The following is a 25,587-nucleotide window of genomic DNA, read 5'->3' on the forward strand; positions in this document are numbered from 1 at the left end:
GCTGCTGTTCCTGCTTGTTCGCTTCTCTTGTTAGCGACAATTTACGGCTTTGAACGCTTCCGCACAAAGCGTTGCCGTCAATTTGTCAATTACACAAATTGTTTAGGTCTCCACTCGCACCACGACACCAGCAGCAGCAGCAACAGCAAAAGCAACTGCAACAAGGGCTCAACAACGAAAGATACGTTTTCGATTTTGGACCTTTTCCTGCCAAGCTTCGATGGGTTTGTGCAACCGAGCTACGTTCCGATCGCTGTGCAGCTGCACAGATTCGATTTCGATTTCCAGCTTCCAGCTTCCATCTTTCAACTTCGCAAACCAAAATGCAACTGCTTGCCAATACAATTAGTTAGAATTCATGAATGGGAATGGGAAACGAAACATATTCTGTATGTGCAGTCGACCCCAGCAGAAAGCAATGCCGCCAAAGTAGAAGCAGAAGCAGCTTTATGGCAAGTTTGCTTTGCCGCTGTGTTGCAAAGTTCCACACGGCACAGTCGGAATTAAGTTCTTGCATGTCTTTGTCAATTTATAGACAGCTTGCCTGAGCATTATTAACACGTATTATTATGGGAGACTCAGTTCCAGTTTAAGTTTGCTAATCTGGAGAATAGGGTGGGCGCATCGAACATGTGCGGCCTTTTTCTTCAGCTCGAATCAAATCGCATATTTCTGTGGATAATTTTCGTAGCAAACGACATTGCTTTGGCAACAGGTCGTCACAAAACGACGAAAAAATTGTTTGCGTTAAGCAATGCCAAACTCTCCTTCGCATGTGCAAGCGCTTAATTGAGCAATCGCGGCACCCATCTTGCGCTTACTCATGTGTAAAATTTATGTTTCCAACGCGATGTTTAGAGCATTTGCAATCTCGCAGGATTTTCGTAATTCCATGGACTTTATCCACAATTTCTGGTGTTGTCACCTCTCTGGGACGACCGGGCGATCATCGTCAAAAATGCTTGTCCGCCCGCGTTTAAATTCAGACAATATTTTATAGTTGACAACGATGGAGCTAAATTCTTATAAACTTTGTCTACATAATATCGTCGTTGATTTCTCTTTAAAAACAGAAATCTTATGACAGCACGATATTCGATTTTATTCATGTTGACGACAATGCAAAAGTGAATGCGCTAAAGTCCGCCAAAATTACCAGTGTTGATAAAACCGCATGAAACTTTAGTTATCGGCTGAGCTAATCGAATAAAATACTTACGAATTTTTAAAAATTTTTTTCTTTGTTAGGCCGACTATTTATCAGCCCACCCTCGTATGTAGTAAAGCAGCATATCTGTGGAACTGTGTTAAACAAGTTAATGAGCATTAACACCATCAATTTGTCACTACTTATTAGTGTCCCCATGGGGGACATTGACTGGCTGAGTGGGATCAGCCTATAGACAGCTAATTGGGTTGCCAAGTGTAACAATAACACATCTTAAGCTCGGTCTGAATTCTTAAATTCAGCTTATCCTTTGTTTGGTTCTTTTTTAACTCTTCCTTTTTTATTCCCACTAACCATAGGGTAGAAGGGCATTATAAGTTTGCATAATTTCAAAGGTAGACTCGCAATATTTGGTATATAATAAGGTTCAGATAAAAATCTTTAAAGTTACTTAAGAAATTATGCTATAAGGGAAAAGAGCGGCTGATGCGAATCTCAATTGCTTTGGTAGACAATATGGAATAAATTTTATTATATGCCATATTTTGCATATAGTTGTATATCCATATACCAAATATCGCCTTTAGTATAGTATTTTTTGATATATATAAATTTGGTATATTTAAACGATAATACCGCCTTCGCTTAGTTTTCCTACTATCGAATATAGTTAGCGGGTATCTCGCAGTCGAGCATTCTCGACAGCATTTGTCTTATTTATTACATTCTGGAGTAGAATATATTAATCTCTTAAGATGTATTCTAAATTATGAGGTTAATTGCACAATTCATAGCAATTTATATTGCGCAATTATTTCTCCTCTATTTTGCTACATTTCGTGCGAACACAAAACATTTTCTCATGCTCCCCTGAACACACTTTCAACCTTGTATACTTTTCCGCCAAGGACTATTACACAAAAGAAATCCAAAAATAAGAAGAAATGTAGCCAAACCGCAATAGTTTTTTTGTTGTCTAAATAGTTTTGGGTGAAGTGCACATAGTTTCCGTTTCCGGCGCGTATTTTGGCATTGTTGTGTGAACATTTTACGCTGATCCTTTAATTATTGCACAATAATTTGGGGAACCGCAAATAAAAAATATATAAAAAGAAGAAAACTGCGTTCGCATTGATTGATGTGAGTCCTTTTGGCTGGTTTAAATGCTGTGGGTAAGAATGCAACAGGCTCTCTCTCTCTCTCAAATACTTAGTTAAACCTTCGTTCGCGTGTGCAGCGAACTGTGTGTGTGGGCTCAGAGTCGAAGTCGAAGCCAAATGATTGCAATTATTAAGCCATAAAACGGGATGCGTTAAATGCCAACTCTGTAATTAGCGACACCAAAATCACGCTGGCAACGCCCACGCCACATTTTTTGTGTGTGGCCCCGAGAACAGTCCGAAAAGAAAGATCAATACTTGCAACCAAGAAGGAAAGATCCATACTTACAGCAGAATTCTTACCTGAAAGTCAAAGTCAAAGCCAAGCCCAATTATGCACTAGATCGTCGTTTGTTTAAGGAAGTTTTGGCCCGAAAGGAAGCAAACACAGCGGCAATTTGTCAAAGATTTGCTACGCTCATCAAGTCAAGCCATCAATCAGTAGCTCCGATTACTTACTCCTCCAAGCATCAGCAACAGATTTAACCGTTACAGGTTGACAAATAATTCGCACGGCCGATCGCTCGACTGGGCAACTCAATTAGCCACACAGACAGCCAGCCACAGTTGACTGACTTCAGTTCTGGCCTGGTCCTAACAATGCTGGCTATGTAGGTGGCGGCCATCCAACTTTGAGTCCAAGCTTCGAGTCGAGTATCTCACGCTGCAGCCAAACGTCAAGCAGTAAAACTCACAACGATCTCAACGATCATCGGAGGCGAGTGAAAGTGCATCAAAAATCAAAGTCGACGTTGATTTTTTGACAATTTTTGGGCGAGGCATCAAATTAACACACAGAAAAAACGCAAAAGATGCTACCAAAGATGCAGGTCCCGAAAAAAATCAGCTAACATTTAAGAGGAGTCATTAAATGAGAATGCGAATTGTGAATACTCTTACTGTGGGTATTTTAAAAGAAGGTGAAATTGCACTGTTATTATAAGTAGTTTTTGTCGTATAATTTAGATTTACTACCAAATTATTATTATTGAATAATAGAATAATCTTTTTGGATATTCTATAAAAATATTTTTCATATTTAATTTATAGTTTATATTTAATAATTTTCTAAATAGTAAATATTCCTTTTTATAATATAATTCTTTCTTATATTAGTTCCCCACATCTTCATAACTTTTGGTTAGAGTATTAAAGTCCAAATCCCAAAATTTTAGCTGTATTTTTTAACTGAAATTGCCACACGCAAGCCATCGCCATCGCTTTGTCACGTTAAGATGGTAGACTCTGGTCACAGAATGGGAATGGTGGGAGGAGGGGGAAGAGAGGGAGACTGTGGACTGGAGACTGAGCGCAGACTGCCAAGTATTTTTGGCCAAAAAGATTCTTCTTGTTCGCCTGCCTTGGTTCTTGGTTGCTGCGGTCTGTAATTTTGTATTCGCATTGAGGGTCATTTGATACAGTTTTCCAGCTCATTTGCTTGTAATTGGGCACCAAAGATTCGCGTTGACTCTCCTCACATGGAATCCCTTCTGCATCTCCATCTCCTCCAGTCCTGTGGCTGCTGCTGCTGCCAACTTTAGCTCAGGTTGACGACTTTTCAAATTATCAGTTCAATTTTTGGTACTTATATATTTATTAATCAGGATTTCGTGTGAAAAATGCGACCAGGGTGCGTTCATATTTTGTGTGTTTAAGCTCAGCTCAGCAGACAACAACACAACACAACAACAACCCAAACTTAATGTCAACGTCGTCGGTGGCGTTGGCATCACTTCGCATTTTGTCCATTGGCCACTTGTCGAAGCAATTTTTTTTTTCTTGGCCTTCTTGCTTCTGATTTTTGCTGTATTTTTTGTTCGAACATTTTTTTTTGTTTGGTATGCAATGTCCACCTGCAAAGTCTTGCTTGGTTCGTCGCGGCTCGTTCTGGATCGACTGCGTGTGAATTTAATCCCTTGGCCCCAATTATTCAAGTAATTAAGTATTAATGTGCGAAATTTTATCACCTTCTTTACCGACGCTGCAGGTCGTGATTTTCCAGGCAATTTGTGCCTAAACGATCGATCAAAGTGGGGCTTCTGCGCTTGAGACTCGCGCGAGTTGTGATTTATAAAGAAAGTAGTTCAGCTAAGCTTAGATAATAAAATATATGATAAGCCTAAAGTCTGTACACTATTTAATTAAAAGTTAAATAAATTTTCTTCGTATTTAGAAAGTATTTAAACTTGGCTTAGAAAAAAAGAAAGATGAGACAAGCGTGAATAGAATTGAATGCAAAGCTTAAAATAACTAAATTAAATAAGAATACTCATCGTAAGGATGCAATTGTAATGTAATAAATTATTTGGAGAAAGTATTTTATGAAAGCTTATATTAAATAATAAAAGACACACCTGAATATAATTTAATTTAAAGATATAAACCATTAATAATATATAATGCTAGATACTAGAATATTCTTCGTAAAGTGGCAATTGTAATGTAATAAATTACGTTAAGAATTTCCGCATTCCTTTCAAATTCCCGCTCTAAAGCCTCTTTAGCTCAACTTTGACTGATTGCTAATAAAAAAAAGGTTCATCAAGGATGCCGCCAAAGACGATGCTGATCTACGTGCAATTAGTAGATATAATCCGTGTGATTCCACCCGAGTAAAATGTCAATAACAATAAATTCCTTAGCAACTACGAAGTACGGACCGATTTCAGGGAAAATCAAGATATGGACTCGCCGACAAGTGATTACATACGAAGCGCAGCTCATAACTGTCAAAATCAGGCAATCAATTGATTTGCGCATTGCGAGGATCGAAGAATGAGGATGGAGGACCGCACAGGACTCGGTTCGCATCGCATTGGATCGAATCGCTTCGCACAATATTTTAGAGGCGTGTTCCGGCTGTCAACATTTTATGTTGGTGGTCAGCGAGTCAACTTGTGGTCGCAACTGCAACAGCAGCCAAAATACCAAAAAAAAAAAAACTGTGCTGAGAACCGCGCGGGTGTTCCCACTGATGAGAAGTCAGGTCCTTGAGGCGAACAATAGCGCACACACGGTGAGTCCTGAGGCGTCCTTTGTGCGTGCCCAGAAAACAATAGCAACTACTTACAACACATTATGACATGAATTTGGTAACGAAATAAGGGGAAAACTACTCCTTGACCTCTCTGAAGTCAAGCATTTTATTGCCCAGCACAGGTCCTGATTCTTAGCTATTACTCTATTTTGATGCTCCCTTGTACGTTGTGCGTTGTGCGGCGTGTCCTTGTGCTCCTTTTGATGCTGACCAGCGGCATTGAATTTGCGTGAACCAAATCCAATTTTATTGCTCAATTTTTTTTGTATTCTGCTCCGATTTTCTAATTGAATTGCGCGCTCTGTAAAATTTAACATTTGTCTCTTAGACTCAAGTTCATTATTTATTTCTATATTTCAGCATTCTAATGTAAATTAACTTTTTTTTTGTTGTTATTGTTGAACTGCTTTTTGTTTACAGCAATTTTCGTAACTAATTCTAAATTCTTTACGCCTTTGGGAAGGGTAATTTATTAATCGAAACAATTTATTATATTCCTTTGGTGTTTATTGCATACATTTAAAATAAATGCGTGAACTTTGATAGGTAATAAATCTGTGAATAGATAATTGTCTTTAGAGAATGTCGAATGTTCGAATGTCTTTCACTAAATTTAAATTAATTTTCAAAGCTTGGACTGGAAGTTACTTAGTTAATTATTGTGATTACAAAAAAGATTTTAAATTAAATTTAAATGAATTTGCGAAGCTTAGGCTGGCAATTTTTAAAGTGAATACTAATTTATTAATGAAATGGTTTAAAATAGTAAATATACGTATTATGCGAGAATGAATTTAAATAAATCATTACGAGAAGGACATTCGCCGATTATTAGTATGACTTATTCAAATAAAGTCGCTAGAAATATGTTAATTCTGAAAAGTATATAATTTGGAATAGAATATTACTGTACATATATAATATATTATATTTTATTTATTGATCATTATCAATATTTTGTTTTTTACAATGTTGGCAATTATTCTACTTCTATGTTACTCTAGTCTCTTCGGTCGCCTTTAATAATCTATCCCTATTTTTGTGGCGACCAGCTGACGCTGGCTGAGCACACGTGTTCATCACCAAAGCGGGGCATGCGCGCGAGTCCGAGTCTCAATTTGGATTTTGTAAACTGAGACTGAGGCAGAGAGTGAGGTGAATTGAGCTGCATCTGTATTTGTATCCGTATCTGTGTATCCTTGTATCCTTGTCGGCATCACACCTTCGCCTTCTCCACTTGCAGTCCATAATCAGCAACCCTTTCTTGGCGCACTGCTGGCCGATATCCTTTAAGCGGTTTATCCTGCTGTTGCCGTTTGCTGTGTCCCTATGTTGCTCTATCTCTGTCTCTGTTGCTCTTCCCCACTCGTGCTTATCGGAAGTCAAGAGTAACTGTTGAAGGGGTAGCGGGAGCAGACTGCTTCCTTGAAATTGTGAAGTAGTTCGAGAGCAACAAAATGCCGAACCGTAAAAGAAACAGCTACACAAAAAAATATATAAAATACATATATAAAATGAGGAACCGAAGGAGAGAAGTGTAGTAGGCAACAACAACGGCAAATGCTACCCAATTTTGAAGTCAAAGTAGCACCAGATGACGGCATGCGCCGTCCGTTTGTTCTGAGCGATCCTTAAACAGCATATGTTGCACTTTGCACTCTATCTCGCTTTGGCCAACATAGGCAACTATTACCATTTTGGGCAGGCTTTCACTGACTGTCTCGATCCTGCTCGCACGCCACGCGGCTCGTTCCCTGCCCAAACACAGAGCAAATAATAATAATGATAATTTCTTATTGTATTCAGAAGACTCGAAGATCGAAGACACGCCAGTTGGTTCGGTTCGGTTCCGTCCCCGAAAAAAACCTCAAGTAGCATAACCACTTCAGTTAGTAGACAACAAGTAGTAGAGTAGAGTAACTGTGGTAGGAGATGTCCTGGGGCAACTCTCGTGCACATATCATATCATAAGCTTCTGCATCAATCAAAATTAAAGTCCCAAATTGAATGCAATTAAGTCAAGCGCAGGCTTTTATCGCATCGCTGCTTGGTCACGTAATCAAATAGATCAAAGAGCTGTTAAGATCCAGCATCCAAATTTAGCATGCACCACAAACGGTTTCCAAGGTAAAAGTTATTAAAATCATATTAATAACCTACAATGTAAATAGTTTGCGAACTAAATGCTCCTGCGATTCCGTTGAAGCCATCAGTTGATTACAGTGTCGCTCTCTGATTGAAGTGGCAACAGAAGCTATGGAAATTAGCAAAAGATTTTTGCTGCTCATTTCAATAGTGAATTTAGTTGTAAATATTGACGATTGAAATTGTTTGACTAGTTGTTTTAAGTAATTTGCATATTCGAAGGGAAATTTACATATGAATATTTTAAAAATAAAATATATGTTATGTAGTCAGAGATAGTCTTAAATAGTTTATTTTAATGATATTAAATTTATTATTCGATAGTGCAAATTCATTGAAGTCTATCACTTATTTATTATACGCTACTCATAGGTACTCACAGTAAAAGGATATCATAACAAGAAATCTACCGAATATAAATTACGGTATGTTTTAGTATGTTTCGGAATAATAACCGACACTTTGAAGCTTATAGTATACAACTCATTTAGTAGACAGCCAAACATTCCAATAGTTGGGATATTGTTTAGATTGTTCATGCTAATAAAGAATACTTAATTTGATCGGAATTGTCCCGGCACCTAACGGGTATCTCTATTTACACTATCCCCTATATTTACCGTATATCTAGTCGCTATCTGAAAATGAAAGCTAGAGAAACGTCGCGCGCATTCCGTCACCAGTTGCCATCGGAGATGTCTAGAAAATGCTCAACAGATGTTGGAGTAGGCTTCTCATCTACACAGACTTACCTATATTTAGGTATCACAGCATTTGTGCAACTGCAACAGCAACAGCAACAACAACGGCAACAGCAATAACGCGATCATCAGCAACAACTGTTACAAACAGTAAAAATAAGATAAAATTCAGACGCTGACGCTGACGCTGACGTTGGGTAAAATTGCGCCATTGAGCCAAAAACCAAAAAAAAAGGAAAGAAATAAACACGAAAAGTCGTAGGAAATTTGGTTGAACGTACACTGGAAACAAATTGTAGGTAATTCATGGCCAAGACTCGACTGTTTAGAAGCAAGAAAGGAAATTGTGAGCAGTGTGTGCAAGGCAGGTCAAAATAATTTGGCTTACTGCGGAAATGCACAGGAACATAGGCAGACCAAAGAGCTAATGCTATCTCTGTTCATTCGCCGCCAGCTGTCGTCTGCTCGCGTGTGTTCGTGTGTTTGCCACGTGTCGTTGGCCCAAAGCCCATTGGCCAATTGCACAATTGCCTAGAGGGCAAAGGCACTTGGCCAATTTGAAAAGTGAACTTGCGTTGCTTAGACCAACTTAGCATACACTCGATATGTGTATGCAAAACGAGCAGCTGTAAAATCAATCAAAAACTTGTCAAATAAATGTCAAGTCAGCTTTTGTTTCGCAGACCGACTCGGATGCGCATGCATAAGCAATGGGACAAGTGGAGTGCATCCTGCTCAGGCGTATCCTTTTTGGGTGCATAAATTGTCCTTTCTTTTTATTTAATTTTTTTTTTTTTGTCATTTGCGTATGCTACGAGTAGAATTTGACAATCGACTTAGCTGCAATTGGCGCGCAGAGCGCTGAGATACACCAGAGTCTGGGCAACAACGTCATCGCTGCACTGCTGCGACTGCGCCGTTTGCTCCTGCGACAATCTGCGTGTGTGCACCAGGAACAGCGAGGCATTGTGCATCGCCTTGGCCAGGCCTTGGTTGATGCTAGTGATGCCATCCATGAAGCAATTGTTGCTGTTGTCGAAACCCACACCAAGAGGTCCCAGTGCCAGGCTCACCGATTGCTGTTGTTGGCTGCACATCAACGGCAACTGGGACATTTGCTGGATGAAGCTCTGGACAGCCTCCATCACTTGCTGGCTATCGGCACGCAAGGATTCGGCAAGTCTTCCCATATTGAGGCTACAATCGCTTAGCTGACGTGTTACATTCGCAGTGAATTGCTGTAGATTCCAGGCAGGATTGCAGTCTACATGATCCATTAGAAACTGACTGGTCTGGTCGATGGTTTTATCCATTTGATTCATAGCAGAGATGGACATTGTCTCAATGTTACCCGTGAGAGCAACCAAGGCACGATCTATATTTGCCTGCAACTGCGCTGAGGATTGATCACTGAAATCAACAGACATTCCGGCGAGCTGATCAACAACCATACTAATGGGTCCATACTCGGTGGTTTCTGTTTCCGTCTGGCTTTCAGTGGTGCTGGTGGATGAGATGATTTGGCCATCCTATCGAAGAAACTTCATTGACTCACTGTAGCCAACAACTTCTTGAATACTTACTGTCAATGCAACCAATATTCCGAGTACGCTCCATATTCCAATTGTGATCGTCATAATGTTCCAGTTTCTTTTGCAGTTCGCATCGTTGATGAATCGACATATATACTCGTAATATCTCTGGCATATCAGACTATAAACAATAGATAAGAACCCAACACAGCTTCTCAATTTTACTGATGAAAAGATGAGTCAGTAAATGGTGAAAACAGTGTGAAGATCTTACCATTCTACACTTTGTGTAAGAACAATTATAATGAAATCAACAAAATGCTGTTTTACTATTACTATATAAGTACATATATTCTGTTATGTAAATATTACAATATCTCCAATAATAAATGACTTGAAATGTGGCACTCTTAGGTATACAAATATTTTGCCAATTAATATTGCTATTGCAACCAAATGAATCTGATAGCCAACTTACTCTATCATTACTCTAACTTTTTAAGGGCAACAACGCAGCGGAACAATCAATGCGTCAGACTGATACTGAACAGTTTTTCCCTCCATTCTGTCAGTCGTAATCTGACCACTAAACTTAATTAATAAGTACTTAGACCCAATTGTTAAAAGAAACTGTGTTGACTATCTATTAATAATTGTTTTCAATTACAAATTTCTCACTGTTTCTATCACATACACGTCAATAGTTTACGATATGACTAGATTTCGTTATCGTACATTAAGAAAGCCTTGGAAGTGTTGACATTTCAAATAAATCTAACAAACACTTTTAAATGGTAAATATATTCTATCGATAATCAAATGCATCTTTAAAAATTGTGAAAGATTACGTCTAAAAAGTTTTAGTGAATATAAACTATAGTGCCAAGTTCTGTTAAATATAGTAACGGCTATATTTGCGTAGTTTCTTTAAAAGATCTGTTGCACCAATAAATAAAAGGAATTGTCTAAAATATTTGTTTACCTAAGCATAGTTTATCACTAATAATAATAAAATAAGTAATTAATGGAATATGATTATAATAGTACAAATTGCCACACTTATACTGTATTATTCGTTATACTATTAGTAAGAATTCTAGTAGAAGTACTTTAAATTTATTAGCATTCACTGAAATAGATGACTAATATTGGTATATTAGTATAGCTAATATTGCGAATATAATAAATACAAGTGTAGCTAATGTTACGAATATAATAAATATAAGTGTAGCTCATAATACACAATGAAATGAGTAATTAAAGTAGTCATAGTAAAAAATATAACCCTTAATATTTTTCACAATAATAAAGAGTAAAAGTCGAAAAAAAATACTACTAATTTATAAGAATGAATTGCAGTTGGCATTAGATTGTAGCTAATATTTATTACGCATGGGATTATGCATTGACTGTTGTTGTACATAATATTATTACTTCTATTTTCGAGCATTCAAAGATTAAAGTTGCTGTTGTTGTGGGAATTAGTTCCATTAGCCATGTCTTATCAAGTTATTCATGAAAATCCAAGTGTGGTCGCCGATAGTGCTTATTGCCCATGCCAGAGATAATACCTGAGTGCGGAACGAGTCCAATCGCTGAAATTGGACTGCGAATTTTGCTAGTCAGTTGGATTAGTTCATTGTGAGTAGCAAAATGTTGAAAGAATCGTTTCTGCTGGTGGTGCTGCTGCTGCTTTCGAGTAACGTGTCCTGGGCACATCAAGAGCTGAGCAATCTGCTCGAACAGCAACAAAAGGACTTGGACTTAAACGCAGCTGAGGTGGATGCGCTGCGTCCACTGTATCGGGAGCTGCAGACACAACATGATTACATCTACAATATGCAACTGCAGAGTGGCGATGGCAGCGCACAGCTGAAGGAGCAACAGCTTGAAGTGCCATTCGACGAAAACTACGAGAAGGCCTTTGAGGAATTCCGTTCGCAGTTTGCGGGTTATGTGAACTATAAGCCAAGCATTGATTACGACACCACCCTGCCGACCTTGAAGCAGCTGATTGGCGAACCCAGAGCCGATATGACAGAAGAGCAGCTACAGGAGTGGCAGGATTTGCAGGACATTCTACAGGACGTGATTGACGAGGCACAACTGGGCATTGATCAACTCGTGCAACGTGCCATCGATTTAGAAATCAATTTGCTGGCTCTCAACAAACCGAAAATTGTGCTGGCCGCCATCGGTGGTCTGGAGGTCATGTGGAAGTATTGGGGACGTGGCACTCAGGCTGCCTACTGCAGCTACTCGCATGTGCCACAGCTCACGGAGGCACTGCACGCTGTGAATGGTGGCGTCGATTGCTACACTTACACCATGGGCATTGTGCGCAGGATTGAGACTGAAACAGTGGCCTCAGTCAAGGAGATTAAGAGCAATGTGTCGAGTCTGGTCAAGATCTACAAGAAGATTGCGGCCAAGCAAACAATCGTAGGCAAAATTCTATCCGCCACTCTGAATGTATTGAGTGCATTGCGTCGCGTTCACGACATCATCGCAGTGGGCATCGCTGGCTACGACAAGATCAGCAATCAATTGCCTGACGCAGCACAGCACTCGCTGCAATGTGGCTCCACGTTTGTGAACAGCATTCCCCAGATGCTGGAGACGGCACAGAACTTGACCACCTGCATCACTTATGTGCGAAACGATACGCGAGAATATGAATTCCTTAAGCCCGAGGATGATCGCTATTGGAACATTGGCGGCGAACCCGAGGAGATTCCCCATGAAAACGATGTCGACGATGATGACGATGATTATGTCGATGCTGATCCGGAAGAAGATGACTATGTGGATCACAGATAAGTCAAAGAAGGCATTCAGTATACAAATTACATTTGCGCAAAAAATTATAAACAAAATAAATACAATAACAAAAGTAATTAAATAATGTAAATGTGATTCGTTAGCTGGACTTTACATGGCAGAGGCTATGGCTAGGTGATATGGCAATTGAAAAGAAAAATAAATATTGTGTGTATATACATAAGCAAATCTATTAAATGGTTTTCAATTTTATGAAATTCAATTTGAATTTGAGTCCTATGATAAGTTTTTGTTGAATATACGAGTATTTTCTATGCAGCTCCTTATTATGGCTATTATATTGCGGTGTTGTCGTCCATTTTAAAGTTTTGGTTATCTTGATTCAAGACTTATTTCTTGAGTTTATCAACTTTTTTTTTTTGCTGTATACAACTAAAGTTACAGTTTATTTCTTGAACGTAGCACCTTTTTTGCTGTGTAGTATCTGAAGTAGTCACTAAACTAGTTCTAAGACTAGTCCTAGATGTAGTACTCTTAAGTTCCTACCCAACCTTCTTTGACCACTGCCATGTTAGACTCAGCTATGCTTAGAGAAGACTTAGATTTAGAGGTATTTCGCTTGCGCTTTGACTAGACATCGCTCTCCTTCAGCTGACGGACATATTGCTCGCTGAGCGACTTGTTCAGCCCCTCGTAGCTGTCGTGCAGGTTGATCGTCGATCCCCCAGTGACTGCAGCCTGTGGAGAACTTTGCGACTTGTGCACATTCCGCGTGGAGTTGGCCGAGTTGGGACTGGGTGGCGGTCGTTCTCCGCTGCTGACCTGTGGCAGCGCAATCACATCGGCGAACAGCGTTTGACGACAGAGCGCCGAGAGAGCGCTACCCATGGGTCCAGCTGGCGAAGACGGTGGCGGATCTTTGGACTTTTTGCCGCCGCGTCGCAACTTAGAGGCGAGCGTGGCAAAGCCCAACTTGCTGGAGATGCGTCCCGAGCGACTAACAGAGCGAGGCAAGCTATCGTAAGCACTGGAGTTGCTAACACTCTCCTGATCCGTGGTCACCTCCTGCTGTTGCAGCTGGTCCGTGGAGCGTGCGGTGTCGCCACGCATGCTACCCACGCTGACGCTCTTGTGGAGCGACGCAGCCGCCTCGTTGATGGCCATGACTGAGGATGGTGTCGTCGGCTCCTGTCGGGGTGTAACTGGCGCACTCTGCAGAAACTGTGCCTTGGCCTGTTGCAGACGCAGCGCACGCTCTGTAAGCGGCGTCGCTGGACGTTCCGCTTCCAGCATGGGCGGTGGGAACTCAAACTGCTTGGGCTTGGTGGGCGTGAGCAGTGTTTTGCCCTTGCCCTCCAGTTTGCGTTGTATGCGTGGCAATGTGTTGTCCAGTTTGTTGGGCAACACCAACGACGAAGACGATGTGGAGACGGGGCAAACTTTGCTCATTGTCGAGCCGGAGCTGGTCTTGGCAATCTTGTGCTCAATGTTGTTGCTCACGGTGGCGCTCTGGGATTTGTGCAGCGAGTTCTTCTTGTACAGATGCGCACGACGTGGCGGCACCTGGGGGAATGGCGTGGTCGTGGTGGCTGCCGATGCAGTTGCCAGCTGACGCTTGGAACGCGCCAGACGCTTTATGCTATCGCTGGCCAGAGGAGGACGCACCTGCAAGGAGACGCGTCGCAGCTGCTCGGCACTTTGGCACTTGCGCAGCTCCTCCTTGGGACGCAGGGGCGCCAAACGCTCCAGGCTAATGGACTTGAACAGGCTGAGCGGACGCGGAGTGGCGACCAGCTTAGTGTGTAGCATTGATTGTGCCTCCTCGTGACTGTGCGTGGGACTCTCCAGCTCCTTCTCAATGAAAACTATTCCCTCGGCAGCAGTTGGCTCCGGCACGGTGGTGAAAAGCTTTCTCTTCGTCTTCACAAACACATTGGCATTGGTGTTGTAACTGCGCGTGTGCGGCTCGGGCAGCGGCGGTGGCACAAAGCCACTTAGCTGTGCCACCGGCTGTGGCAAGCTGCTTGCAATGCTGTGCGTCTCCTCAATGCGCTCGCCCGGCTTCACTTTCAGCGAACCGCAAACGATGTCATCTGTTTCGATTGGGGCTGAGGAGGCAGCTGGCGTATACGAACTCAGGCGAAAATCATCGTCCAAGGAGCGTTGTTTAAGTCGAAAGTTCTTGCGGCGCAGACGTCGTGGTGTCTCTAGCACACTGTGCGTATCCGCATCGCTGCTGTCGCTCTCCGTCTTGCTGTTCTGTCGCGATCCCATCTTGCGCAGTCGCAGCTTCTTCTTGGCCGCATTCACATTGGCATTCACAAGAACATTGCTGGCACGGCACAGTGTGCCCGTTGTGGTGCTGGTCTCCGTCTCATGCTCGTGCTCCATAAGCGAGGGTGAGGGCGATGCAGCGCTGTGCTCCTCCAGTGTTAGGTAGTCACGACTGGAGGCATCGCAGGTGGCGAACGATGAGCTCGTCTCCAGCTGCTGGCCATCCTCCGCCGTGATATTAATGTCTGGCACAATATCGCGTGGATAACGATTTGAGCCGCCTTCTACAAAGAAGAGTTGTTGCTGAGTTTGTATATTTAATTGTAAGCTAATTAGTTAAGACTTACGAATGGCCAACTTTAGGCAGAGCAGAGATTCATGCAGTCCCTGAAGTTCCTCCGTGTACTCGTTGTTGCGCTCCTGCATCGTTTCCTGGCAACATGCCTCGTCCAGTGGCGACTTCAGGCACTACAAATGTTGGCAAAAGCAAATGTTAAAAGTGAGAAAGGTGTGTACTAATGTTAACTATTTTTTTAAGAATACAGTTCTCTCTCGTACTATAAATTAACAAAAGGCTCAACTTATGATATCATGAAATGTGGCGTAGCTAAGTTTAAAAAGTATTATTCCCAAATTTGTTTGTCATTGCTGTTTAAGACACTAATTATTAATAATCAGACCGACAGACAGACGTATAGTACTTTATGAGTAGCGGATTCAAAAAACCAATGCAAACTCAAGGAACTGCTGCTTACCAGCTCAGCTAGACGTCCCAGCTCGCTCTGGACATCGGAGACGGCATTGAGCACGCTCGGCTTCATCAGGTTGTTCGAGTAATATGGATAAATGCTGCGTATGCTCAGCAATGACGTCTGGCAATCCCGCATTGCGACATGCTCGACAATGTCTGGCGAGGCATCGCGCAGTTGGGCAAACAACTCATCGGCACGTTTCAAAGCCCCCAAAAGCGGTGCCAGATTCGTGTGCGACTCGAAACTTTGCACGCGACGCGAGTTGCTGCAATAAATTAATGCGACATTAGTTGACTATTGGGGGTTAAGGGGCCATGTGGTTGAACCTACACATAGTCATTGCATTGCACCTCCTCGTACTTGTAGATGGGCGTCTGTTGTTCGACCAACGTGTGCGCGGTGACCAGCGGCGAGGCAGTGTCATGGATGTGCTCCTCCACCTCGACCATCACCGCTTCAGGCTCGTCGTACTTCTTAAACTCATGATCGGTGACATCGGCGCAGTCCTGCAGCTCCTTGAACTCATTGACATCGTTGAGGGATAAGGATGAGGCCTGCTGTGAAATGACCTGTGCCTGATTCACACTGGGAGCGACGCTATCCAAGGACAACGAGCGACTCAACGTGGGAGAGTGCTCAGCAGTGGCTGGAAAATGTTAACCGATGAACTCGACACTTAGGTGAATAAACCCCAAACTTACCCTTATGACATTCCTTGTTGATGCGTCGCACATCGATAGGACAATAGCCAGGATGAAGCAGCGCAAATGTGGATGCCTCTGGGCCAATGCCACGTGCCTTTTCCCATTCGTAGAGTTTTCGTGTGAACTTGCGCGAAATGCCCTCGAATTTCATCACCTCGCCATCTGAGGTCTTTACCTCAATGTTCTTGGACGTATGATCCGGCGCCACAATAGCTTTTAGACGCGCCAATCTGCAAGAGGAAAGTATAAATAAAAGATACTCTGACCAACTGGAAAGGAGACACACTTCTCTTTGTCGTGCGGCTTGTGTTTGTACCAACGATCATCATCGGAGCCGCGTCGCGTCGACTGATTATGCTTCGAACTACGCTTCAGTGAATCATTGTCGGAATTTGTGCCGCCAACTGGCGGACATTTCAAACGGTTCCATTGATCTGCGAAAGCATCAAAGGCATGTGCATAAATTCGGTTAGTTAACAGAGACAACAAGTTGCAGCACGCTCACCCAACTTCTTCTGGAACTTCTCGGGCAAATCCTTTTGATCGGGCAGCGCACACAAACCCTGACCCTCCAGCTTAAGAGCACCTGAACTCCAAAGATTCCAATCGATCTTGGGCTTTAGCTCCCCACCACTTTGACTCTTGGCCGTAGGACTCGACGCTGGCTCGGAGTTGGCATAGCAATTGGAGCTCTGTTGTTTGGCGCGCCATTTGTGCAGCTTCTTCTTGAACTGGGGCGTCAGATTCTGCTCCAGTTTTTCTGTGGACATCAATTCGCTGTGCAGCAGCTGCGTTGGTGAATGCTCCTCACTGCTCCGCTTGCCGCTACCGCTGCCTGGGCCGCCACTGCATAGCTTGACACCTAAAGCGAAGAAGAGTAGTATTAGCAGTTTCTCTAAAGGATGATGGGTTTAAAGCGCTAGCTTACTGCGATTACTGGCACCGGATTGCTCGAATTCGCTTTGCTTGTTCTTGAACTCCAGATCTAGTTTGAGTAGTAGAAGTTGATAATGCTGAAATACCTCATCTTCGATCTTAAGCAAACTCTTACGATTTGGCGTTGTCGGCTCCGAGAAATCGCCGCTCGACAGATCCTCGCTCTCTGTAAAATATAATCCCCAATGTTAATTGCGAGCCAAGGACAACAGTTTTTGCTTTCACCCACCGAATTCACCAAAGAAATCCGAGTGACGCGACGGACTGCTCGGCACCGAGCTATTGCCTGGTGAGCTGACGTGTCGCATCCGCATGGACAGCTGATTGCCATCCTTGCCAGGACTTTTGAGCGGCGAATGCAATTGTGGTAGATCACTGCACACATGATTGAGATTCAACGGACTTGGCGGCAGTTTATTTCTGCGACTTGACGTCGACTTTATGTCCGCCTCATGATCCTCCGGTAACACTTCAAAGTCGGAGAAAGCCTTCGAGCGGCGCAATGATTTGTTAGAGGCGGACTTGCTGGGCAACGTTGGCGCCTTTACTGCATCCAGGCGCTCATCTGTGGCGGATTTACGCAACTCTACCTCAATATTGGGCGTGTGTGTAACACTCTTGGATGAGTTGCGACCTGCAAAGTGAATAGGAGTAGCTAGTTTAACGCTTCGACTTGTTAAGGTAAGGGAACTTGGCATTTACGCATCGCTTGTCGATTGCCTGACTCCTGATTTAGCTCATCCATGGAGCTCGCCGAGCTGATGGTGCCTGGTGTGCCGCCTGTCTCGCTCATAAAGTGTCCCGATGAGGAGCTTATGATGCTATCCGCAGAACTGCTACCGCCCGCCGTATTAATGGGCACTTTTAAGTATCTGGAAAGGATTGCGACATAAAACAGTTGCTTGCAAGTGAATGGGATATCCGAGACTAGTTACCTCTCCACCTCCATATTCAGGGGCATCAGAGTGCCTGGTTCTTGGCCACCAGCGGGTGGCACATTGGCACGCTCCCATTTGAAGGCCGCCTTTACTTTGGTCCACTTGGACACCTTTGATTTGTTGTCACTGTAGGTGCTCTGGCGACGCAGCAGATATGGACGCGAGGAGCTCATCTTTAGCTGGCGATCGCCCTTCAAATACATGTTGATCTCGTCCTCCATCATGGACTTGCTGCGCTCGCGTATGCTAAGGTAGAAAGCGAAAGAGATAGTTGAATTAGTAGTAGGTATGTTGTCTTTCAATTTTAATATAATTAAACGTTTTAAGTACGATTTCTACATTTGTAATGCTACATTATTTACATAGGTCTAATTTTATAGAGTTAATTATGTCTTTAATTTGAAATTTTATTAGTAATTAAAAATGTATTTATGTAGGTCTTCTATAAATAGATCTAGTTGTATATAGTGCTAGTTATGACTTTACAACAACTTTATGATTCATTTGAAATTCACTTATGTGTACTTTTTAATCAAATTTTAAATGAATCATAAACATATAGTATTTGTATTAGGTGCAGTTTGCTATGACTTCATTTGGAAGTTTATTATTATATTTTATTTTAAAACTAAAATAGGTTAAAAAGAGTAGGACAATTTTTTTTGTGAAGGCAAAATTGTTTAAATCCTCTTTAGCGAAGTAAAGAACCAAGGCTCAAACCTTAGCTTAGAGTTCGAGTTCGAATACTTCGTGTCAAGGTTTGAAACACTGCTTATAAATAAGTCCTTACCGCTTGAACTTGCCCTGTTTAATGGGCGGCACCACTTCAGTGCCAAAGAGCGACTCCAGCCAGGTGAGCGAGTGCTCCAGTTCAAATTCCGCATCCGCTTTGGCTGCAGCAGCTGGAGTTGGAGCTGAAGTGACTGATGGAGTAGGCGCTGTACTTGTACTTGGAGTTTGTGATGAGGCTGGCGCTAGAGTAGGAGAGATTGGTGCAACACTTTCGGGCACTTCCTCCGCCGCTGACTCCTCCTCATTGTCGGTAATCGTGGCCAGCTTTTGCTCCAGCAGTCCCTCTAGCAAGGCATATGTGCGCGTCAGCTGATCCATAGCCTCAATGGCCGAATTGAGACGATTCTTGAGCGGCTCAATTGTGCCGCGATCTGCGCGATACGGCTGACAGAAGTAACAACTGTGCTTGCCATGCTGGCAAACGGGCAAATCCTTCTCGGCACACTGTTTGGGCGATGCGGACAGATTGCGAGCACGGGACGCGACGGCTGGAAACTGAAAGATGTTCTCATCGGCCCGGCCGCACATCGCAGGCGGCGCCGTTGGCAAGGATTCATAGTGGAGGGATGTGTTGAGTTTTTGACGCGTGCGACGCGGTTTTGGCGGTGGCACCTTGTCCATGGTCGGTTCACAGCATTTACAAACGACCGACTGACCAGATAGATACTATATGCATATATCTACATACATATATACATACGTGTGTGTGAGTGCGTATTGAAATGCTCAATTGGATTTTGTTTGTTTACTCAGCGAGATACGGCACTAGAAACAACGGTACGCAAGACAAGAAGACAAGAATATCCCACGAATTATCGAAATCAAAAATTTGTTTATAAAAGAGGAAGACAAATGTGGAACGTCCGCCACACACACACACACACACATAATGTCAGACACACCCGCACACACTTTAATATTCTTGTATGTACGTATGTTGAAGAATTATGTATGGTAATTTGAATGCCTTAAAGTGTAACGCTTAAAATACACGATATAAACAATAAATTTGTGGAAAAACGCAATTTTAGCACGTTTCGCCACATGTGCAAAAGTTTTGAAAAATATTCGGAAAAATATTGACGCGTGTGTGGTCAAAATATTGTAATAAATAACGGCCAGAAAAACCACACTCGAATGCACTTTGTGCCCGCAAATTGCTACAATAATAACAATAATAATAATAATGCTGCTATAATTGAAGGAATCCAGTCAGCAATATCGAAACAAGGGGAAAGAACCATCCAACCACATGAGAAATAAATTCACATTAAATAGAAAAACAATGGCGTAAACTATTTATAAATTGCTGACACTCTTTTGTTTGTGCTGGTTTGCCCCCCTTTGGGTCCCTCTTCAGCCTGTCACCTCATCATTTGCCTTATTTGAAGTATGCACACTTCCATTATTTCATTTTTAGGTTACACGCAATTAATATTTCCAATTTTTTGAGCCCCTCCAAGTTGCACAGCACAGTTGTGCGTACGCGCGTGTGTGTGTGTGTGTGCAAGTGTGTGCTTTCGATGTGTGTGTGCGTGTGAGTGGGGCATCATCATGTGTATATTTTGGAGCCCATTACTTTCACTAGGCGTTCGTTTCGCCACTTTCAGCATCTTCTATCGAAAACGAATACACACTTTTTGTTTTTTTTTCTCTTTTTGTTTTTCATTCACACATTTTTAGTCGCACAAAAATTCACTTTTTGTTGGAATTAAATCGCTAGATTTCTTCCATTAGTATTTACGCGACAAAATTTGCATAATATGAGAAAACAACAAAATTATTACTTGCACTTTTTTGTTATGCACACACAATCACAAAAATCCACCGCCCCACCGCAGAATCTTTTTGCTGCTGCTCTATATTCTATGCGATTTTTCGCAATTTTCTTCTCGCCGCGATTATCGAAACCGTAATGTGCCGTTCGTTGGTCGAAGCTATTCTGAGCGCAAACGGACACGGCGAGCGTATTTGTTCCCACTGCAAAGTGTGATGATCGGAAAATTGTATATTTATATATGCATCACATGGTATAGAGAGCATTACTCTTTGTGACCTCTCCCACATTTCTCTTTGCTCTTATTGACATTTAATTTCATATAAAACTTTGTTTGTTTTTAAAAAATATATATAAGTAACGTTTATTTTTGACATTTATAACGTTTTTTTTGTTTTTCAAAAATGTCGCATTCAAAATTTGTAACTGTCTTTTAACTGTATTGTCTTTTCTAAATTTCCCAAATTTTCAAATGATATGGCAGCCCTAAATGGTTTGAAGCTTGACTGATATGCGATATATTTTGATTGCACACTTCGATTGTCTCGAGTCATTGATTGCGGCTGTTTCCTAGTGAGACCATTAATGCTTTATTTATTTTATAATTTTTGGAAAAAAGTATATGCATGGTATAATTGGAAACCCAAAAAACGATCGCTATGGACAAGACACAAGAAATCGATGACTTGAAAAGTTTAAAGTGATATCGCCGGCGTTATCGATGTTTCTCCCACCTCCAATTGAAGGCATGATATAATAATAAATAAACCGCGAGTTTATCAATAAATTCTCACAGAAAATGATGTCGCTTTTATCGTCGATGCGCGCCCTTGCGGTGCGCCAGCCAACTGGCGAAGCGTTGCGTTGCCTGCACCTCACCGCAGTCACGGATGCGGCCAGAAAAGGAACCCGTGAGAAGGCACGCAAGAAGAAGGTTAAAGTGGAAGTGAAGAAGGTGGGATTCATCCCGCACAACCAGCGTGACAAGAAGTAAATAAGCAACAGACAGTAGAGAAACAAACACATCAATAACTAGAATAATTCTTTAGGATCAATGTAAAGCGAGCGGATAAACATGTGGATGACTCCTGGAAGCAGGTGTCCAAGGATGATGTCTACGTGGGTCGCTATTACCGCTGGCCCGTTTACACAGTGGCCGAGGCGATTCAGTGCCATCGAGAGACACATCATCCCAGTATGTACAATGTACCCAATGCGCCGCTCAATGTAGAGATTGAGTTAAACATGCAGGGCGAGAAGGCGACACGTTTTGTAGACAACTTTCAGCGCATGGCGATGATTCCACACAAGTTTGATCACGGCGAAGATCGTAAGATCATAGTATTCACAAAGGGCAACGTAAGTGCAGACCACAAATATTTTGTGATCCCTAATAACAAAAATATTTTGTATGCAGGAGGAAGTTCAAGCGGCACGTGACGCGGGTGCATCGCTTGTTGGTGGCATTGAGCTGATCAAGGACATTACAAGTGGCGAACTATTATTGACCGACTATCAGTACATCATTGCACATCCCAACATACTCGCTGAACTCGTCGCTTTGCGTGGCTTAATGAAACGCAAGTTTCCCAATCCCAAAAGCGAAACACTGGGCGCAAATCTGGCCGAAATGATTGTCAAGTTCTCGAATGGCATTAGCTACAGTGCTAGCAAAGATGAGTATCAACAGAACTTTGGTCTGATAACGGCGAGCGTTGGTACGCTGGACATGGATGCCAAGCATCTGGAGGAGAACATTAGCTATCTGTTGCGAGATGTGAACACAGTGCGTCCCAAACGCGATGGACACTTTATAACACGTGTCCTGCTGAAGAGTGCGCCCAGCAGCGAACAATTAAAGATTGATCCGTTTGTCTATGTGTCGGAATTCTACGATAAGAACGCTGCCAAAGTGAAGAGAGACGCGGAAGCAGTGGAAGAGACAGAAACCAAACAGGCAACTGCCGTGGCAAATTAGTTTTATGTTGTTTTTGTTGTACTCACAAAATCAATTGCGATGAATCCATATATCCAATACATGCTTTAAACATTATCTTCTTGTATTGATCAGTTTATTCCGCGTTATCTTTGGATTTTTTTCCTTATTTGTAAAGAATGTTGTACGTATATGAAATGGATAATGTTAGGATACTTTTACACTTAGTTTAAGGTCTTAAAAGGGATCTTAGTTTGTTGTTTGGAAGTTGCACAAATGCTAAATTCTTGTCATTTGCATATTTGTTGTGGGAAATGTTTGGAAATCAGGCTTTCAATGTTGCCGCATTGCGCTGCTGATGCTGTTGCAACATTTCCAATTGCTTCACCCGCGTATATGCCGCACTTGCGACCAACACAACTATATTCGAAGTCCACCAGATGCCTGAGCGCACATCGTTGTAATACTGCGTGGCAATAACTGTCTGGGCGCACGCTTTCGCCGTGCCCGAGATGTTGTGCGTTAGCGGTGAGGTAACCTGCAATCAGCAGAAAAACAAGAGAGTTGTGATAAGTCGCTAACACGCTAACTGACTCATTCACTTACCTTTATCTCTAAAGCTGTTACAAAGCCAATGGCGAAACCACAAAATCCACTCAGAGTCATCGCAGCCCAGAACCATGGTGCCCCCATATATGGATAGGCCAAGATGGTGCCCAGCTCCCCATTGAGCACAATTAGTGGCAGAAAGAGGATCGTCGAGTACAGATTGTTGTAGTAGCTGAGCAGCCAGATTTCCTGATTCACATGAGCCAGCGCCTTCTTCGTCTGAATCGAGTACATGGCCAAAGCCAAGGAGCTGAGCACTCCAAATACGGTGCCACGCCACGAGAAGGCTGTGGTTAAGCTCTCCTGATCCACGCCCAGCCAAAAGCCGATCACAATGGTGGCACAGCATAAGAGGCACTTGAAACTGGTGCGTTGCCGCAGTATCACATAGGTCAGCACCACACTGAAGACAGTGGTCAGGGAACGCCCAATGTAATAAAAGGCCACGGTTACATAGGTCAATGACAAGTTGTTGGCGCCAATCATCAACGTATATAGCACAGACAGCGGCAGCAGTTTTCGGAATGTGTCAATATCCAACGGATTTCCATCCGGAAATGTGAAGACACTTGGATATTTGCGACTGAGGCGACTCATGCAATAACAAATGATGGTGGACACGACACATTGATACCAAGACATAAACAGGGGTGCTCCAAGGTTAACGGTATCACTGCTCAGCAGATGCTTGTTCACGAACACAGTCAGTATAGAGGTGCACCTGAATTTCCCAACAAAAAATGCAACGTGTTGAAAATGTATCTCAGAAAATATTGTATCTGAGAAGTTTTCAATGATAACTATTTTAGAAGTGCAAACTATATAGCTTACCAATACAAGGCCACCACAAAGAATATCTTGAGATATTTATTGACAAGCCGATTGTGTTCCTCTAAATTTTTATACATGTTGGCTTTTGTGCGCTGTTAAATTTGTGCCACGGTATAAAAATAAATACAAAATATTGTGCGTTGTTTGCACAGCGCCGGCTATCGATCAGCTGATTACGCTTCAAATTTCCCTTCTGGGTAAACTTCCTACAGAATGCACACACCAATATACTCTCAAACACTCATGCAAATATCCCCTCAGTACAGCTGGTAACGTTTGTCACCATCATTCGAGACTAGTTGGACTGGTAACTGTTGAAAATGCGAAACAGAAGTTATTCAAATTCAAATTTATTTGAAACAAATTTATTAATGCTTATTATCAGATTTGTTATTTATTATTATGTTCTTAACATTATGCAGTGAGTGTTTGTGTGTTGTTTGATTTAAAATCTAGGTGTTCATCAATTTCTTTGTGTAGTGCAAAATGAGTCTGCATTTATTTATCCCATTGACGAAATTCTGTGCCTTCTGGTGGTTTGACGTCTACCTTTTCTTTTCCGACTTCATTCCAATTGGTGCTCAGAACAGTGCCACCGGATTCAGAGAAGGATTTGTTCATGGCCTTCTGGACCTCCGGTGTGGATGAGTTGTAGATCTTTTTTTGAATAACTGATTTAAGGCTGCTTCGCCCTTGGCTTCCTTCTCATCATTCTTCTCTTCCTCACTGACCAAACGATCCCAGTTCTTTACTTGACGCGTCGGTGGCGGAGCATCGGATGTCACATTGCTAGCCTTCTGTTCGAGCGCATCCCAGCGCACTCCGGTTTCTTTGGCCAAAGTGATTTCAACCTTGGACGGAAATGCTTTGTGTGATGAGCGCTCGACAACAATGGGATGGAGCAGTTGAAGCGTCAGTTCGTAACCATCTGCAGTCATATGTACTTTTTCGGCATCAATATTTACAGCGTAATTCTTCTCAGTTGCGTTCTTCAAAAGCACGGTTATGACCACCTTTGTCTCGGATTGATACCAATCATAACGCACTGACATTTTGCCTATTATTTTGCAAAAATGTAACGAAGTTAGTATAATTTTTAAATATAGATAAATATTTCTGTTCTGTCAGTCTTTACTTTTTACTGAATGAGGGGAAATGTCTAGAAACTAAATAGCGTTGCCACTTACAACAAAATCAGCTGTTTTGACAAAATGGCAGCCTCGATTGCCACTTGTACAAAATGTACCATTTTGATTTTGACTTTTAAGAAAATGTACCAATTTGAATGAAATTGCACCAAGAATTATAACATAAATGTATGCATTAAGCATACATAAATAAAAATCGTCAATGATACACGTTTTTAAAATATAATTCAGAATTTACACAATACAGCGCCCCATTTGGTATAAGATACTGAAAATAACAAAAAGTGTTTTTTGTTTGGTATTTATGTAAGCTTAAAAGAACATTTCAAAAGCCGTTACACATTTTTTTAAGCATTTTTCATAACA

The 25,587-nt window shown here is 42.1% G+C and overlaps 6 protein-coding genes across 9 annotated transcripts; 2 read left to right on the forward strand and 4 right to left on the reverse strand.

Moving 5' to 3' along the window:
• Positions 1–8,970: 8,970 nt before the first annotated feature.
• Positions 8,971–9,901, reverse strand: LOC133838633 (uncharacterized). Its single transcript, XM_062269793.1, has 2 exons — positions 9,795–9,901; positions 8,971–9,740 (listed from the first exon to the last, which is right to left on the reverse strand). The coding sequence occupies exons 1-2, from the start codon at positions 9,846–9,848 to the stop codon at positions 9,048–9,050; spliced, it is 747 nt and encodes a 248-aa protein (XP_062125777.1). The 5' UTR covers positions 9,849–9,901; the 3' UTR covers positions 8,971–9,047.
• A 1,447-nt stretch (positions 9,902–11,348) lies between these two features.
• On the forward strand, positions 11,349–12,704 carry LOC133839374 (uncharacterized). The gene has a single exon (XM_062270877.1). It carries the CDS (start codon positions 11,397–11,399, stop codon positions 12,561–12,563), a length of 1,167 nt encoding a protein of 388 aa, XP_062126861.1. The 5' UTR covers positions 11,349–11,396; the 3' UTR covers positions 12,564–12,704.
• Positions 12,705–12,879: 175 nt separating this feature from the next.
• Positions 12,880–20,987, reverse strand: LOC133839375 (uncharacterized). Of its 4 annotated transcripts, XM_062270881.1 has the most exons (14): positions 20,708–20,987; positions 18,919–19,685; positions 18,126–18,374; positions 17,893–18,062; positions 17,420–17,824; positions 17,306–17,356; positions 17,183–17,239; positions 16,760–17,116; positions 16,541–16,688; positions 16,252–16,484; positions 15,881–16,196; positions 15,554–15,815; positions 15,146–15,266; positions 12,880–15,082 (listed from the first exon to the last, which is right to left on the reverse strand). In XM_062270881.1, the coding sequence occupies exons 2-14, from the start codon at positions 19,539–19,541 to the stop codon at positions 13,155–13,157; spliced, it is 4,920 nt and encodes a 1,639-aa protein (XP_062126865.1). In that variant the 5' UTR covers positions 19,542–19,685; positions 20,708–20,987; the 3' UTR covers positions 12,880–13,154. The 4 variants fall into 4 exon arrangements, with proteins under 4 accessions (XP_062126865.1, XP_062126862.1, XP_062126863.1 ...); XM_062270878.1 differs by having other exon boundaries at positions 17,183–17,356; XM_062270879.1 differs by having other exon boundaries at positions 17,183–17,356; positions 20,500–20,987.
• A 142-nt stretch (positions 20,988–21,129) lies between these two features.
• Positions 21,130–22,750, forward strand: LOC133839381 (large ribosomal subunit protein uL1). The gene is made up of 3 exons (XM_062270890.1): positions 21,130–21,687; positions 21,747–22,056; positions 22,115–22,750. Exons 1-3 carry the CDS (start codon positions 21,497–21,499, stop codon positions 22,673–22,675), a joined length of 1,062 nt encoding a protein of 353 aa, XP_062126874.1. The 5' UTR covers positions 21,130–21,496; the 3' UTR covers positions 22,676–22,750.
• On the reverse strand, positions 22,737–24,242 carry LOC133839382 (GDP-fucose transporter 1). Its single transcript, XM_062270891.1, has 3 exons — positions 24,074–24,242; positions 23,240–23,963; positions 22,737–23,171 (listed from the first exon to the last, which is right to left on the reverse strand). Exons 1-3 carry the CDS (start codon positions 24,148–24,150, stop codon positions 22,959–22,961), a joined length of 1,014 nt encoding a protein of 337 aa, XP_062126875.1. The 5' UTR covers positions 24,151–24,242; the 3' UTR covers positions 22,737–22,958.
• Positions 24,243–24,437: 195 nt separating this feature from the next.
• Positions 24,438–25,237, reverse strand: LOC133839386 (protein SGT1 homolog). The gene is given in 2 exon segments (XM_062270896.1): positions 24,438–24,736; positions 24,739–25,237. Coding segments are annotated over 2 exon segments (552 nt in total). The 5' UTR covers positions 25,126–25,237; the 3' UTR covers positions 24,438–24,571.
• Positions 25,238–25,587: the final 350 nt, after the last annotated feature.

Source organism: Drosophila sulfurigaster, chromosome 2R, assembly GCF_023558435.1.
Source record: "Drosophila sulfurigaster albostrigata strain 15112-1811.04 chromosome 2R, ASM2355843v2, whole genome shotgun sequence".
Lineage (NCBI taxonomy): Eukaryota > Metazoa > Arthropoda > Insecta > Diptera > Drosophilidae > Drosophila > Drosophila sulfurigaster.

What these genes read in the sequence shown, in the direction of transcription:
- LOC133838633 (XM_062269793.1), bottom strand. Translation starts at nt 9,848, where the DNA reads ATGACGATCACAATTGGAATATGGAGCGTACTCGGAATATTGGTTGCA. An exon ending in GAATATTGGTTGCATTGACA is followed by an intron (nt 9,741 to 9,794) that starts GTAAGTATTCAA and finishes TTTCTTCGATAG; the next exon opens with GATGGCCAAATCATCTCATC.
- LOC133839381 (XM_062270890.1), top strand. Translation starts at nt 21,497, where the DNA reads ATGATGTCGCTTTTATCGTCGATGCGCGCCCTTGCGGTGCGCCAGCCA. An exon ending in CACAACCAGCGTGACAAGAA is followed by an intron (nt 21,688 to 21,746) that starts GTAAATAAGCAA and finishes ATAATTCTTTAG; the next exon opens with GATCAATGTAAAGCGAGCGG. An exon ending in TAGTATTCACAAAGGGCAAC is followed by an intron (nt 22,057 to 22,114) that starts GTAAGTGCAGAC and finishes TTTTGTATGCAG; the next exon opens with GAGGAAGTTCAAGCGGCACG.
- LOC133839374 (XM_062270877.1), top strand. Translation starts at nt 11,397, where the DNA reads ATGTTGAAAGAATCGTTTCTGCTGGTGGTGCTGCTGCTGCTTTCGAGT.
- LOC133839382 (XM_062270891.1), bottom strand. Translation starts at nt 24,150, where the DNA reads ATGTATAAAAATTTAGAGGAACACAATCGGCTTGTCAATAAATATCTC. An exon ending in TTTGTGGTGGCCTTGTATTG is followed by an intron (nt 23,964 to 24,073) that starts GTAAGCTATATA and finishes TGGGAAATTCAG; the next exon opens with GTGCACCTCTATACTGACTG. An exon ending in TAACAGCTTTAGAGATAAAG is followed by an intron (nt 23,172 to 23,239) that starts GTAAGTGAATGA and finishes TGCTGATTGCAG; the next exon opens with GTTACCTCACCGCTAACGCA.
- LOC133839375 (XM_062270878.1), bottom strand. Translation starts at nt 19,541, where the DNA reads ATGGACAAGGTGCCACCGCCAAAACCGCGTCGCACGCGTCAAAAACTC. An exon ending in GTGCAATGCAATGACTATGT is followed by an intron (nt 15,816 to 15,880) that starts GTAGGTTCAACC and finishes AATTTATTGCAG; the next exon opens with CAACTCGCGTCGCGTGCAAA. An exon ending in CTGCCTAAAGTTGGCCATTC is followed by an intron (nt 15,083 to 15,145) that starts GTAAGTCTTAAC and finishes TCTTCTTTGTAG; the next exon opens with AAGGCGGCTCAAATCGTTAT.